General features: G+C 37.7%; 2 protein-coding genes across 5 annotated transcripts in view; one reads left to right on the top strand and one right to left on the bottom strand.

Annotated features, from left to right (window-relative positions):
* Positions 1-1,119, bottom strand: part of LOC122068299 (protein kinase and PP2C-like domain-containing protein) — a 59,436-nt gene extending 58,317 nt beyond the window's left edge. Inside the window, exons 1-3 of one of the 2 annotated variants that reach the window (XM_042632174.1) lie at positions 756-1,119; positions 548-665; positions 240-406 (exon numbers count right to left, since the gene is read on the bottom strand). In XM_042632174.1, coding sequence (XP_042488108.1) covers positions 240-406; positions 548-665; positions 756-1,035 — 565 coding nt within the window. In that variant the 5' untranslated portion in view covers positions 1,036-1,119. The remainder of the gene's footprint in view (positions 1-239; positions 407-547; positions 666-755) is intronic. The other variant, XM_042632175.1, reaches the window with a different exon arrangement.
* Positions 1,120-1,779: 660 nt separating this feature from the next.
* On the top strand, positions 1,780-14,484 carry LOC122068296 (ubiquitin carboxyl-terminal hydrolase MIY1-like). 3 transcript variants are annotated; one of them, XM_042632170.1, is made up of 11 exons: positions 1,780-1,881; positions 4,822-4,875; positions 5,019-5,088; positions 5,197-5,286; positions 9,424-9,478; positions 9,721-10,051; positions 12,320-12,523; positions 12,711-12,765; positions 12,871-12,952; positions 13,189-13,377; positions 13,946-14,484. In XM_042632170.1, exons 7-11 carry the CDS (start codon positions 12,427-12,429, stop codon positions 14,225-14,227), a joined length of 705 nt encoding a protein of 234 aa, XP_042488104.1. In that variant the 5' UTR covers positions 1,780-1,881; positions 4,822-4,875; positions 5,019-5,088; positions 5,197-5,286; positions 9,424-9,478; positions 9,721-10,051; positions 12,320-12,426; the 3' UTR covers positions 14,228-14,484. The 3 variants fall into 3 exon arrangements, with proteins under 3 accessions (XP_042488104.1, XP_042488106.1, XP_042488105.1); XM_042632172.1 differs by lacking the exons at positions 9,424-9,478; positions 9,721-10,051; XM_042632171.1 differs by lacking the exons at positions 1,780-1,881; positions 4,822-4,875; positions 5,019-5,088; positions 5,197-5,286 and having other exon boundaries at positions 9,715-10,051.
* The last annotated feature ends 1,196 nt before the right edge of the window (positions 14,485-15,680 follow it).

Below are 15,680 nucleotides of genomic sequence, written 5' to 3'. Positions count from 1 at the left end.
ATTGTAGGCTTGCCCCTAGCTCTTTTAGCCCCTTCAATCCGAATCAGGTCTCCTCCTTACTGGTGCATCCCCAAGCCTCCGTTAAACATGGCCATACCACCATCCTAGTTTTGCTGAACATCCATCTCAGCATCCTTACCTCGGCTACTCATAGCTTATCGATATAACATTTCTTGTAACAACAACTGCCAGACGACTGTGCTGGAGAATTATACAGTGAAGTGAAGAGTAACTCTTACCTAATTGAAGGCTGATCTTAAGAACTTGATAGATTCCAGGGCTCCATTCTTCTAAATGTAATTTCTCAGCAAGATTCCTGGACTCGTAGAACTGGAAGAAGAACATGTAATCGGGCGGCCTTGCATTGGCTGCGACCAGTTTAGCTATCCCCGGATGATCTAGCTTGCTTAATCATCATTTTGCAAAGGAAAAAAAAAATTGTAATATTATTTTCAACCCAGAAACCATAATAATCAAAATCGTTGATTTCATCAGACATTTAATCTAAAAATAAAAAATAAAAGATAAAAAAGAGATGGTAACGAACCATAATAACTGCAATTCTTTGTGGAATTTGTCAAGGTCTTCTGATGTAGACAATATGGGCTTCTTCACTGCCACTTTGGTTCCATGGAGAGTTGCTTCATACACAACGCTTTCCGAACCTTGAAAAAAAAAGGAAGAGAAAATGATGAGGCTGAGATCGTTTTATTACCCTTTTTATGTGTCATTAAAAAGGTAATTGTAGAAGGAACCTCTAGCGATCGGAGAGACGAGAGTATATGACGATGGAGGGAGATGTAAGGGGATGGAATCACTTCTACAGCAACCCCTTATGCAGGTATTAGGCTCCACTATCTTCACCGCCGCCATACCCCTCTCTCTCTCTCTCTCTCTCTCTCTATCTGCGACAGAGTGCGCAATGGAGGAAGATTCACAGACGTTTATAAATGACACAGATAGTGATATCCAAATGGATGTTATAAATGCGAAACCCAATTCAGTGGAGCCAGCTGAATTGGTGATTCGTTCCATTCTTCGAACTTAATTTTTTGGGAGAGTGTCCGACAGCGTGCCCCTACATTAACACAGATTTATGGAAACACACATAGACCGATAGACGCATCAATAGGGATTGAAAGGATTTATCTAATACTGATGTGTTTTTCGTTTTTTTTTTTTTTTTTCCTGTTTTTTATGAGAAAAGAACAAATTTTATTAACTAAACCAAACCCAAAAAAGGATGAGAGTCATTTTTGTGTTTTGACTAAAATTGATTTTCAGTTATTTTTATTTTGAACTTTAATCAGCACATACTTAAAGTCTCAAATATGGAGGGGAATAGTATTCATTTACTTTGTAATTAGAAATCCAAGCCCCTTACCCTCTATTTTTCAGTCCAAAGTGAAAAAAAAATAGGCATATAAGGAAGATGGATAAAGGGAACATCTCCTCACCTATTTATTCAAAAACTTATTTTGCACATAAATATACCAAATTGTTTCTCACAAAAAACCAATTTTCTCAAGTAGTTACCAAATCTTTTTTATGTTTTGACAAAAAATGGTTTTCATTAATTATTTTTGTTATATAAGTAAAGGGTTGAGGTTTCCTGGTCGGTCACCCCATATGGGAATCTTTTGAGGGGTACTTCCTGGACTGTTGGATCTAAATTTCAGTATGATGAAGTGTTGATTTGGAATAAGTGGTATTTATACTTTTAAGAAACCCTCTTTTTGGTAGAAGAGTTTAAAAAACAAGATACGTATTGGTATTTGATAGAGAAACGAAAGAGGGAAGGAAGAGTTTGCAACTGCAACACTCCACCCACCGATCTTGCCGAAGAACGATCAAGCATCAAACTTCCCTTTGCTTGGACAGGTAATTTTTATTTGCAGCTTCATTTTTTTCCCTATTGATTATAAAGATTCATTGCTCGAAAAGTCTGAGAGAGGGAGAGAGACGGTTTTTTATCTGTGACGACTTGGGGATCTTGCGGTAGCTGATAATCATGAACAAAAGGAGGAGGAGAAACATGGAGGATTGCTGAGGTTCAGAACTGGGAGTGGGAGTCATTATGGAGGTTCTAAGTTTAGAAGGGGCCGGTTGCTTGTCGATGGAAGAAGGAGCACTAATGGTGGTCTAATGTGGCAATGGGATTCTCATTCAAGAAGCTAAAGCTAAAACCAATCGTGGTTCGCGAATTCATGCCTGACAGCCTTGTTCCTCTCAGGCTTTCTGATTTAGCCTGATCCTATGAGAAAGAGGGGAAAGGCAAATGCTCCATGTTCCATCCATGGCAATTGGCATTTGAACTGGTTGGTTGTCATTTCCTTCGTCATGATTAGGAAAGAATGGAGGCGGAGCAGAAAAAGAAAGTTCCTAATCTGTAGGGTAGGGTAGGGTTTCCAACTTCAGGTGTATTGGAACATGCCCAATTTTTTTCTCCTTCATGGTTTGATTTGGTTGATTTCGTTTCTTTATTGGTGTCTTTGTTTCAATTTCTATGCTCTTCTGATGATCCAAAAGTACAGAGTATGCAAACAGATCGAGTGATGCATCTCGTCCTTCCCCAAGTTCAAAAAACAATTCTAATGCTTACTGTAGCAGTTGGATCAATTACAGGCCTTTCTTTTCCTCCTGAGCTGTTTAGCATCAATGACTTTTCTAGCCCTACAATTCAACCTTCCATAAATATTCTTGTGTTTCCTAACTTCTATCGAATTTTTCATTTGATAGAGAGATTTAAGTTTGAAGTTTAATAGTCTCATTTTTTAATCCTAAAATTTGGCAGTGTGGTGTGTGACGTGCACCCATATCATTTGGGACACGTCAAATGGGCAATGCTTACCATTCCATTATTTACACAAACTTTTTGATGACTTATCAGCTGCCTTGCTTGAGAGTATTTTTTGGTATTGGATGTGTATTGTAAGGTTTGAAAATGCTCCTTCCTTATCTGTTCTTAATGCTCCAAATTAATTCAACAAGTCCAGGTCTGTATTGTAATGATGTTTCTGTGATTAGAATGGGGTTTCCTAAATAATTCCATGGTTGTATATTGTATGGCCTCTTGTATGTAAGTTTGTAGGGCTTAATATGGGAGAAATGGATCCGAAGTTGTTTACGGCTTGGTCCTTAGTAACAGCACACATCATTAACTTTAGCTACCTTGTAACTGTTGATTAGTTCTTCTCCTATGTCATTGATGATTTTAAACACTGAAGTTCTGTCTGTAGGTTTTCTCAATTTTGATCATCCATGTCTGGAGCCGTCTTTATTGCTATTTTGGTCCTGCTCCTGCTTCTGCTTTAGATTCCCCAATTTGGCCAAGGAATTCTTTGCTTTCTTTTAGTAATTGAGATGAAATAACTGCCATTGTTGTGGCTTGCATTGCTAACCTGTTCCACTTGCCAAACACTGTCCACCTAGGATGTGGGTTCAACCACTTCTCTGACTAACATCATTTGCATCTTTATTACAATTCTGATTTGACCTAGGTGAATGGAATTCCATTTCTTTGATTGCTACCATGCCCAACTCGTGTTCAATATAGATGACCCAATAGTTGGTCAACCTATTGAGTGGACTTTTGAACTGAAGGTATGTCAATGTGGCTTCAATAGCCATGCAGTGAACAGAACAATATATAGTGGCTACAATGAACCAGAAAAATGTCTCATATCTGCAAACCTTGTCCCAGATCAAGCTGAAGAGTGGACTCATGTCTTGAGCTATTGTCTTCCGATTACCTAAGAGGTTTGTTGCAGATGGTACTTGTACATCTACTTTCCCAGACTGACTTCCTTTGTTTCTCGCTTCCGATACATCTGCTTTCAGGTGCTCAATATTCCAACCAAGATTAACTAGGGTACTCTTGAAATCATCACCCCTGTTGAGCATATCAAGAAGGGTGACAAGGTGGGATCTTCTGAGGCTGCTCTGCTTGCAAAAATTGGAATCAGGCCTTTTTCTTATGGTCTTGTTGTATTGTCTGTGTATGACAATGGCTCAGTCTTTAGACCAGAGGTCCATGATCTCACAGAGGATAACTTGATGGATAAATTTGCACTTGGTGTATCCATGATCACCTCTCTGTCATTGGCAATCACATATCCCACTCTGGCTGCTGCACCCCGTATGTTTATCAATGGGTACAAGAATGTTTTGGCTGTTGCACTTGCAACTGACTACTCCTTTATTCCAACATTATGTGGAGCCACATCTTTTATTTTATGTATATGAACCTTCTTCACTGTTATTTATGTGAGAAAGTTACTATGAAAATTTTTCAGCCTCGAATTTATCTTTTTATTGTTGTTTCAGGTCCAAAACCTTCGTACTATAAAAAGACAATAAGTAGAAAGGATGATTAAGGCTTATTCCTATTAAAATGCCTTGGAAGAGAAGCCTAATCAAGCCAGCCAATGTGGCCAGCTATTAGTTGGGATATGGACAACAAATTTCTAAAATCTTTACTTACTACTCTTCCATGGAAACAAGGCCTTAAAACTGGCACTTTTAAGTAAAACTTTATCCACCATTATTGCACCACTCCCCACCCCCTTATAGAAGAAGAAAGAAAGGTGGCCTCTGTGAAACCTAATTGCATTTCCCACCACTGGTGCATCCTCTACCATAGTTCCCCAAATATGCATGGTTGTTAACTTATCCATCTTGTTTGGTTGGTTTCATATTAATAATGAAGTTTATATATACTTCTGTAAACATTTTTCCTTTTCGTTAATCCTTGTGACCGTGGTTTAATCATATAATTATTTGTAGCTAACATGGAATTTGAGGCTTTGAAATCCTATGCAGGAAGTTTCATTATCAACTAATCCTCATGCAGTGGAATCTTCTATAGTAAATGAGGTAATTTACTTCCCTTTTTTCTTTTTTGGGTGTGATTTTCTTCTATTTAAGATTCAAAAACCTGCTAAGCATATCTTAAATATACAAGCAATAGTTTGGGCATTCAAATTTACCATCTTTTTGCTCCTAAAATTCTTTTACAGAATGATCAGAGTTTTCCTGAGTGTAGCATTGGATCTGAATGGAATGCAAAAGCATTGGTTGTAGCAGGAGGTAAGAACCATGTTAGTGCTTGAAGTTGAATGATAGTATATAATACATGGTCTTATAAAATTTGTTTCCTATAATTCGTCTTTTTATATGCCAATTGTACAATTGCAGCATGTAAAACAGAGAAGGATAACAAGAGTGTTGATGAAGTTAGCTCTAGAAGTGAGGATTACACAACAATTTTGGTTGTACCACAAGAAGGTGGGTAGCATGGGATCCTTAAGTTTTCGAAGAGATGGGGTTCCTTAAGTTGATCTACAACATATCATGTGGTTTCCTAAGATTAATATTTCTTACTTCCAATGACATTCTTTCCTCTATTTTTCAAAAAAATAATATATTGCTACATGCCTACATGTATCACAGAGAAACGGAATGATAGTACTGATGAAGTTAGCAACATCTATGTAACAAAAGGTAAAGGAATTTAACCCTGAAATTGATTTGTAGCACATAAAATGCAACTTTGTGAGACTAAAGTTTTCCCCCTTTCCCCCCTTTCCCTTGTGAAAAGAGCTAATTACATACTTCAACTTCATGACAGGTCTCTAAAGCCCTTTAAAGATGTAACCACTATTAATGATGCATGGATATGCATAAGGGTTTTTCTTATGCAAGAACCACAATAGAGCTAGATAGAGACCTGCAATCAGTCAATAGCGATCCAATAGGCCACACTTATTCAAACTATTACTACTAATTATACTTTATAGAGGGTGAGTGTAGGAGAGTTCGAATCCTTAGACTTATGATAGACAAGGGTTTTAGCTTCCGTAACCATATATGTCCTTCATAAGTGGCCCATTTTGTCAAACACTTGGTCTCCCTCTTTGCATAAGAAGAATTCTCATGGATCTGATTTGATTATATTTGCCCCATTTCTCTTTTTTTCAGGTCTCTTAAAATCCCCAAGGAACCTTGATTTTTTGTCCCTACCTGCATCTATTTTTACCATGTACATATTTTACAGTATTGTGAGACTTATTTAGATTCTCCTGATCATGTGGACTATAATTGGTAGAATTTGATATTGACTACATGTGATGTTACTTCTTTAATTGGGAGGCATTCATTTACTCGTTTTATATGGCTTTTAATTATGACATGCTTGTATATTTGCAGTGTTTTAGGGGACAAACAAATGACACATGATGATGAAATATCAGATACTATTGTCGATGGACTTATAGTAGAGAATATTATACCATATAGGGAGTTAGGTGAGTTTTCCCTTAAAACACATTTGATATGACAAAGGATATAAAATAATATTGTATTTAATTGTGTATTTTGTCTTGTAGAGGATGTGTATGCTAGGGAAGGTCCCACGGATTTGGAGGAAGTCATTCGATTAGATGTAGAAGCTATTGAAAATGAATTAAATAGCAGTGGTGTGGTAGTCGATGATAAAAATGGGGGGACCAATGAAGCTATAGAAGATGGTCTTTTTGCGCATAAACCAAGTGAGCATGTTGATGGGGGTGAAAGTTTTCTTGTTGATGATTCAACAAAGCACTTTGACAACCCCGTAGAGTACACAGAGGAACAATGCATTGGGAAGTATTTTACCAATGAAAATGATGCATATGAATTTTACAACAATTATGCTCGGAAGATGGGATTTAGTGTTCGAAAATCTAAAGTGGAAAGGTCAAGAAAAAGGAAAGAAGGAATGAATGAAGAGAGGGATGTCTTGTCTCGCATGTATGTTTGTAGTAGGGAAGGTTTTAAGGACTGCAATGATAAAAGGCAAGAAGGAAAAGAAGTCAACCGTCGAGCTGATAGTAGAATTGGTTGTCCTGCTCGTCTATGGGTAAAATCAATTGAAGGGGGCTTGATTGTTGACCAATTCATTTCAGGTCATAACCATAACCTCGTGGCACCCGATGAAACTTATCGGCTTCGATCACATCAATGGCTCTCAGACTTGGTTGTACAGATTGCGACCACTTTAGATGATTGTGGTATAGGACCGGCAACTATTTATGAGGTTGTGAAAACTATGTCAGGTGGAGCCTCCAAGGTGGGTTTGCCAGAGTTGGCATTTAAGAACTTTATGAAGAGGAAAAATCAGAAATTTCTTGGGGTGGACTTACAAAGATTGTTGGAATACTTGCACCACACGAAACTATGTGATCCTGAATTCTTTTGCAAAATAGCCAAAACAGAGGATGGTACAGTGCGAGGTATCTTTTGGGTTGATGGACAGGCAAGAGCTGCATATCGTGTATTTGGTGATGTCCTGGTATTTGATACAACATATAAGAAGAATCAATATCACTTCCCATTTGGTCCTTTTGTCGGAGTAAATCATCATGGTCAGACTACTTTGTTTGGATGTGGGTTGATAGCAGATGAGACAATTGAGTCGTTTATTTGGTTATTCTCTACGTGGTTGAAAGCAATGGATAATCGACCACCTGTGGCAATTATTACAGACCAATGTCCATCACTTTTGAGGGCCATTCCACATGTGTTTCCAAATGCAAAGCATAGGTACTGTTCATGGCATGTGCAAAAACATTTTATGGAACACCTGAGCAATTTGTATGGGACAAGTCCATCATTTAAAAAGGATTTTGGGAGATGTATATATGGTAGTCAGACAGAAGATGAATTTGAGACAAGCTGGCAAGAGTTATTAATAGCTTATAATCTCGTTGAACATGAGTGGTTGAAGAAAATGTACGAGCAGCGGGTTCATTGGGTACCGTTATATCTTAAAGGTACTTTCTTTGCTGGCATGTCATCCACACAACGCAGCGAGGGGATGAATTATTACTTTCGTGGTTACTTTAAGCAATCAATCCCATTGCACAAGTTTGCACGACAATATGAAAAGGCTGTACAAAGACGTAGGGAGAGGGAAGCTAGTAGTGATTTCTCCAGTCTCAACAAAAAACTTCCACTGTTAATTGGTAATCCTTTGGAGATACATGCATCTAAAGTTTATACGAGGAAGATTTTTGAAATCTTGAAGAAGCAATGGTCTGCAGCACTGATATTGACAGCCACAGAAGAAGTACATGGTCAAAAGAAAAAGTATTTGGTCGGTCCCTTTGACATTCCTGACGAGCATAAGTGTGAAGTTTGGGATGACATTGATGCAGGTGTTGTAACTTGTAGCTGTAAATTGTTTGAGTTTATGGGTTTATTATGCAAACACATCTTGAGAGTCTTCCATAAGACAGACCGCAAGGAGATTCCTTCCCAGTACATCTTAAAAAGATGGACCATGGATGCAAGGAATGATTTGACGAATAAGATAGACAGATTAAGTGATGAAGCTTCTGTATCAGTAACAACTGCATGGGCTTTTCAAGATGCCTTGAGGAATTTGATAGCCACAGTTAGTGGTTCACAGGCAGCATGTGAATCTGCTACGACTGCGTTGAGGATTGTGAATCAAAGAATCTTACGAGAATTGGGTGCATCAGACTTACAAACTCCTGTTGTTGATCCTCAACCCTCTACTAATGTTACACATGACCCCCATTGCAATATCCATATTCCTTTGGATGTGATCACAAGGGGTCGGCCTAATTTAGGTCGTGCTAAACATCCAATGGAGATAACAACTGGAAGGAAGAATAGATGTAGCAATCGTGGCCAGTTAGGGCATAACAAGGCAACTTGTAAGGTATGTTTTCAAGAGGTCCATTCATTGCATATATTAATTTAAAAAAATGTTTAGTGCAATATTGATAATGTGGGACCATGTCTTATATTTTTCAGGTAGTAGTGGCGCCGGAAAATGATTTGGACACCACCAACAATGAAGAACGGTTTTAGTTAGAGATTTTTGGATCAACAGTATTTGATCTCATGTGTGGGTGTCTCTATTTGAGTTATATGTGTGGCTGTTTATGTTTTTTCTTTTGTAAGGATAGGTGATGTTAACAATTTCCATCCATTTGAACTTTCACGTTTCTGTAGTATTTGAAATGAGTTTATGTAGGTCTTTAGAAATTTACTAGGACTGAAAAACCAAAGATTTACTTCCACATTTTAGTTTGCCATAGGAAATTATGCAATTTCATTGTGATGGTTGAATGATATATGGGCATTCTGCTTTGCATGACTCTGTAGTGCTGCCCTTGGTGAAACTTATTTTATTAATGGTTGAATATGCTATTCTCTCTTTGGTTTAAATTTAAGTAGTGGTATCTATTAATGAATGTAATGATATATTTGAAGGAATCCTTCCATAAGGACATTAAAATGTTATTTTTGTTCAAAGTAGTAGACCTAATAGATTTAGTTTGAAAATAAGGGAAGACCAAAGGAAACCCTAAATGCTCAAATTATAAGTATTTGGTTTCATGTTCTTCGTTTTAGAAAAAGTTGACTGATGATTACTTTTACGAGAGCGCAGAGAAGATTTCCTTCGAGGGTATGGCTCTTCCTTCTACTCCATTATACGTTCATCGTGTGTTACTCTTGTGTTTGAATTTGATTTTCTGAGTTGGTTGGGAAAGTTCGGGCCCGTTTGATTTTGTTTCCAGAAACAGTTTTTCCGTTTTCTGTACTCAGAAACAGAAAAACATCATATTTTCTATTTGATTTTTTGGTTCTGTTTCACCTATCTATAAAATAAAAATTGAAATTTATATATATTTTTGTTCCTAGAAACAGGAATGAAGAAATACCTATCAGTTGTTTTTCTGTTTCTTAAAACAAAAAGTGACGGAGAAAAATCGTGAAATAGTCCCGAGTCCCGACGCCCTACCCTCTCTATCTCCTTGTAGCCCTCCACAAGCTACAACTCTCTCGCGAAGCTCGACGACCGTCTCTGCTCTCTCGCGAAGCTCGACGTTCTCTACTCTATTGCGAAGCTCAACGTTCTCTGCTCTCTTGCGAAGCTCGAAGTTCTCTTCTCTCGCAAATCTCAGCGTCTCTCTGTCTCGTCAAGAAACGGTCTCACTGCAACTCTCCTTACAGCAACAAGTTCGATCGTCAAGCTCAGGTATCATTTCGAGCACTAATTCACAGATCTGATTTCATCTCTGTAATGGAATGGAACCTGGATTGGATGCGGTTAGGGATTTGCATTGCAATTATGTTTTGAACTTTTGTGTCTGAAAAATGATGGGAGAACTAGTCCCCGATCCCCCCTGGTTGTTTTTATTCATGAGAAGCGATCAATTTTTTTTTCTTTACATTTGTAGGTGTTTGTACTTTGTAGCTCTGGTTTCTGAATTTTGTCTTGGTTTACTTTTGAGAACCTCTTTGAACCACCTGTGGCCTCCTATTTTGAAATTCAATCGGGTGCTCCCTTTTTCCTAATCGGGTGTTCCCTTGTTCCAAATTTGACTGAGGTTAAGTTGATATGGCAACGTACGTAATGGCTGTTTTCTTTTTTATTTTTGTCATATTGTTAAATATACATTGGTGGATTTATAGGGCTCTAAAGGGATTTCTTGGGAACTTTGTGAATCTGTTATAATTGGCATGCTTGTATTCTCAGCCCTTGAATATTATAAGAGAGAGAGAGAGAGAGAGAGAGAGAGATCCTCAATGAGCATAGACATAACACAGTGCTGAATTATGTAAATCTGTTATATGCTTTCTATTTCACTTTGGTTTCTTTGTCATTTTCTTTGTGCTTTTGTATTCTGTAAAGTCATATTCCATTAGCAATGTTTAGAAAAATGTACTGTTACGATGTTAAAATTTTTAATTGAATGCAGTACTAATGTATAATATGGGAGGGAACCTTTGGATAAATGTCATTATGTTTCCTGACTAGTTCTCTGTTAGCTCTGTGAAAGTTTTTTAAGGGTATGCATTGGCTTGAGGATTTTTGCAGATGTAAATCCTTGTTTTCATGTGATAGCTATAGATATAGAAGAGTGTGGTTTCACTCAATATCATGTGAAGCCTGTCATGGGATATAAATCTAATGCAAATTATGAGATTGAATAATTTGTCAGAAGCTGAATCATTTATCAATGTGGTTTTGGCTGCTTAGATTCAAAGGTTGTCTGCATTGCAGTCCAACCTAATAGTGCCTTGCACAACCAAATATGGCACCTTGCATTAGAATAAGGAATTGAATTGCCACCCTCTATGGTAGCCGGTATAAACCAGTTTTCACTGATGAATTAATTGATGATCATTTTTTTCATCTTGGTTCAATCAGCTATACAGAGAGGGGGAGTTTGAACTGGTGATGCCCAATTAGATTAGGTTGGATGAACTAGTGAGTTTTTTTTTCTTACTGTATTAAGACAGCCATGCTCTTAAATCTGAAGCTGGAATTTTATAAAACAGCTTTTAGACCAACCATGTGTTTTGGAGTTGAATGTTGCAATTCCAAGGAACGACACAGAAATATAATTGATATGCTGCCTGATGAGATGTCAAGATGGATGAGTAGCACAACTTTTGGGAACAGAATGGGGAAGATAAATATGAACTAGTGTAGCAATTGTCGGAAAAAAATGTGAGAAAATATAAGTAAGATGGTTTAGTCATTTGTAAGGATAATTTTTTATAGCAATTGCAGGAAAAAAATCTGATAATTAGCCTGTTCTTACTTCATCTGTATTTTGTGCTAACTCTTGGAACCAAGCTTGAAGTAATTGTCGCAAAAATGGCTCTGCAACTCAAAGACCAGAACACTCTAATCACAGGAGCCCCTTTGGTGCAACCTAATGACAAACTTTTCTAGTTCAGTCAACCTAGATTTGTATTGACTCTTCTTCATTTTACCCTGTTCATGGCAAGTCCCTTTCTGGTCCATGGAAGAACTATTGTTGATCAAGTAGTGGCTCCAAAACCTTAATTTTACACCATACCAATAGTTATGTTACTTTTATCGCTCACTCCGGAGAAAATCTACGAGCCAATGGATCCTGTCATTTGTTCAAGTTCGAGGGACATTTTCACCTATTTTTGGTGAAACTTCCATTTCAGATGATCCTCCTACATATCTCCGTTGAAGGCTTGCTTCTGTAATCTATGCAGTATGATAAATCTGTTTTTGGCTGCTTGTGTTTTATGGCTGATATATATAATCCAGGCATTTATTTTTGGGTATCTTTATTATGATGATTGGTTGTTCTGGTATTCTTAAAGGTCTTCAGAAATTTGCTTTCAGAATAAATGTTCAGAAAAATCCTTTACCATGAATTCCCCTGGACAGACATTGGCTGATAAAGAGCATGTCAATTTACAGTCTCATCATAGTGGGTTATTTCTGTTTGATTGTTGATTGAATTTTCATTGGCAGGCTGCAAAAGAAGAGATTAGCAACAAAGATAAAAAGAAGGGAGGGCAACCTAGAGAAGGGATTGCATACTTGGTCCAGGATTAACAATTTATGAAAACCGGGAGCCTATGTATGAAGGCGAGATGGTTCTTGCCGAGCAAGCTGACCAAGGTGCCGGAGATGGAAGTGATTTGCAACCCAGGGATGAAATCACTCAGCAGAAAGGTAAGCAGTTGCTGGATGTAAAGTAGGATTATGTTAGCATATCTTTCATTGCTTGATTTTATGACTCATTCTTTTCTATGTTCCTGCATTTAGGGTAAGCAGTTGCTTGATATTAAGGAGGATTCTGTGAGCACTTCTTTCATTGCTTGATTTTATGACTAATTCTTTTCTATGTTCCTGCATTTAGGGGAACTTATCAAGAATTTTCTGGGGAACAATGCGAGCCAACTAACCATATATGGGTATGTGAGGGACTTTTAGAAGTTTTCTTTTTCTCAGTCTGGGAGCTTCCTTTTTTGCTATGTGGATGTTATAAGGAGATTCTTTTGTTATCTTGGCTTGGGCAGCCTCTTTTGCCTCCAGGAAGGTCTGAAGGAACGGGAGCTTTGTGTTTTCTTCCGCAATAATCACTTCAGCACCATGTTCAAGGTCAGTACCAACATGTCTTTCTTTGCATTTGCTTCAATTTACTTTTGCTGCCCCTCGACAACCAGTTACTGAGCTAAGGAAAGAACAAAATACTACATAATCCTGTCAACAAGGACTCATTGTACAAGGTGAAAATTTAATTTTTCGTGTAGATTGGGTTACCCTCTCAATTTGTCTTTCTCCTACTGTTTTTGATATTCTATTTTCTCCTTGATGAACAACCGATTGAATGCAAGTTAAGGAAGTTCAATCCATTGGTGATCCCCAAGTCTCTTCAAGCGGCTCTCCCATTTGCTTCAAAGCCTAAGGACAGATATAGTAGGAAGCGTCCGCTTCTTGAAAGCCGACGGGCTGTGGTTATGGAGCCACATGAGCGCAAAGTCCATGCTCTTGTCCAACATCTTCAGCTGATCAGAAATGAAAAGGTACATGCTTCTGGACCCAGTTCAACCTTCACTATTCTGCATGATTTTGACCAGTCGCAGATTTTATGAAGTGTCTAGACATTTTCATCTCCTCAACATGGCCTTCTCCCATGGATATAAACCACATAGAGGCCCAACTTCTTTTGGGGCATGGGATGGGCTTCTTTCTTTGTCGGTGAGCTTTCTTAGTTTGATCCTCTGTGATTAAGATGTCCGTGTAGTTTTTTTTTATGATCTGGGCTGGGCCAATGATCTGTATGAGTGGGAGTGGTTGCCCTCCAATCAAACTGTTTAGACTATTTTTTTTGGGGGGGGGTGAAATGGTATGCCCTACCTTTCAGTTTCAAGTGTCTTATATGCTGTTTTTCTGTTAATATGCCTGCTTAGCCTTATTTTTTTGCAGCTGGTTGGTCCCACTGAGGCTCACCCTGTGTTTCCTTTGAACCTCTCTAGAATATACAATTTATTGACCAATGTTGTAAATATTATACAATCACAAATGTCTGCCCATTTATTTTTGGACTTCAAAGTTCCTGTCTGAATTCGTTGATTTATGCCTTTTATGTAGATGAAAAAGCGAAAGCTGAAGGAAGAGGAAAAGAGGAACAAACACATGAAGCAGAGAAGGCGAAAAATGAGGAGCTATCTAGGAAACAGCAAAGAGAAGAACGACGAGGAAGGTATCGGTAATTTAATCAAGAATTTCAAGGGGAAATTAAGGTTTCATTTTTTGTCAGATTACCTCATTCAGCCCGTGGAGGAGCAACAACACTGGAGTTCGTTGTCCGTCACTAACAAGTGTTACGAGTTAGATTGGTTGATGTTGGTTGATGCAGTGAAACTGCCTTGATATTCCCTTGGTGTGATGTTTTTTGTTCCCAGCCAGTGTTGCCCTGTGACATTGATCAGGGGCATACATGTTGATATCCAGAGAAAATATTTGTTCTTTTTGGTAGAAGAGAAAATATTTATTCTAAAGATTTGTTCCCAGGGAACACCAAGTCCGGAGGATAAATAATGAAGCAATCATATGTGTATTAATAGTTGAGGCTTTTCCTATATTATCAACGACGGTTGTTACAATGGGTGATTTAATTTTTGTGGGCCCTTGATCTTGTAATATGAAACCTGTGAATGATGAAAGTTAATCCATTATCTGCAGTGAAATATGTGGAAACATTATTTTCCATTCAGTCAACCTGTAGCTTGCTCAGGTTATGGGATCTCGGTTTCTTTGCTTTGGTAAATCCCAACTGTTCACACAGATCAGCCCGTAACGTCTTCGTTTTTTTTTTTTTTTTTTTTTTGGCCCTTATCATCTTTGGATGTCATTTTACCCTCTTTTCATTAAAAAAAAAAGGATTTTTTTCTTATGTTTTTTTTCCTCCTGATCTATCTGGTATCGATCAGGATTGACTTGTATTGGTATCGGTTAAAGTTGTCAATGGTTTGGTTTCGGTTTAGTCCAAGTACATGTAGAAATCAAATCGAGAATTTGAACAAATTTTAGAAACAAATAATTATTTGATTTGATTTGATTTCGGTTTTTATTTACATTTTCGTAAAACTCTTATTTATTAGGATTATGATTCACCAAGCTTTTATCAACCCTTAAAAGAAATAGAATTTTGTTATCCCAAAAAAAGAAAATATATATCATCTACATTGATTGAAATAGTATAGAGGAATAGATTTTTATGGTTCTTTCTTCGATTTGAAAATATGTAATTGAGTTTGGTTCAATGATTTTAGTCATGAAACTGAAATTGAATTTAAGTAAGAAAAGAGTCTTACATAAAAAGACATCGTAGCGACATCGTTTCACTCCTTCGGCATCAAAGGTGAAAACAACAAAACAAAGCATTACATAAAAAGACCTAAAAAAAAAGGCATTACATGACCATATTCAAGCAAGGTAGAAGAAGAGAACTAGATAAAACAACTAAAAACAGAGTTTGGTGTGCCAAAATCTGCAGAGACCAAAAAAAGAGAGGATTGTTGTGACATGCTCACTCCTCATGTTCATCACCACTCACTTCACCTCCTCCACTTCCACCACAACCATCATTGTACAAAATAGGATGGAATATAAGTGCACCATCCACTTCTTCATCATCAATATCTGAAAGGTTGATGTAAATGGGAGATTTAGGGGGTGATTTTGGGTCTACCACATATATTGGCTTAAGTGAAGAACTCCCCCTTTCAATGCGGTCCGGAGTTGGAGCTTCGGTGGGAGTGACCGGATCAACCACTTGTTCAATAGTCTCATTCATCTTCCCTAGTCGATCCAACCTCTTATT

Source organism: Macadamia integrifolia, unplaced genomic scaffold, assembly GCF_013358625.1.
Source record: "Macadamia integrifolia cultivar HAES 741 unplaced genomic scaffold, SCU_Mint_v3 scaffold368, whole genome shotgun sequence".
Classification (NCBI taxonomy): Eukaryota; Viridiplantae; Streptophyta; class Magnoliopsida; order Proteales; family Proteaceae; genus Macadamia; species Macadamia integrifolia.
This window is presented reverse-complemented; position numbering and strand designations above follow the sequence as displayed.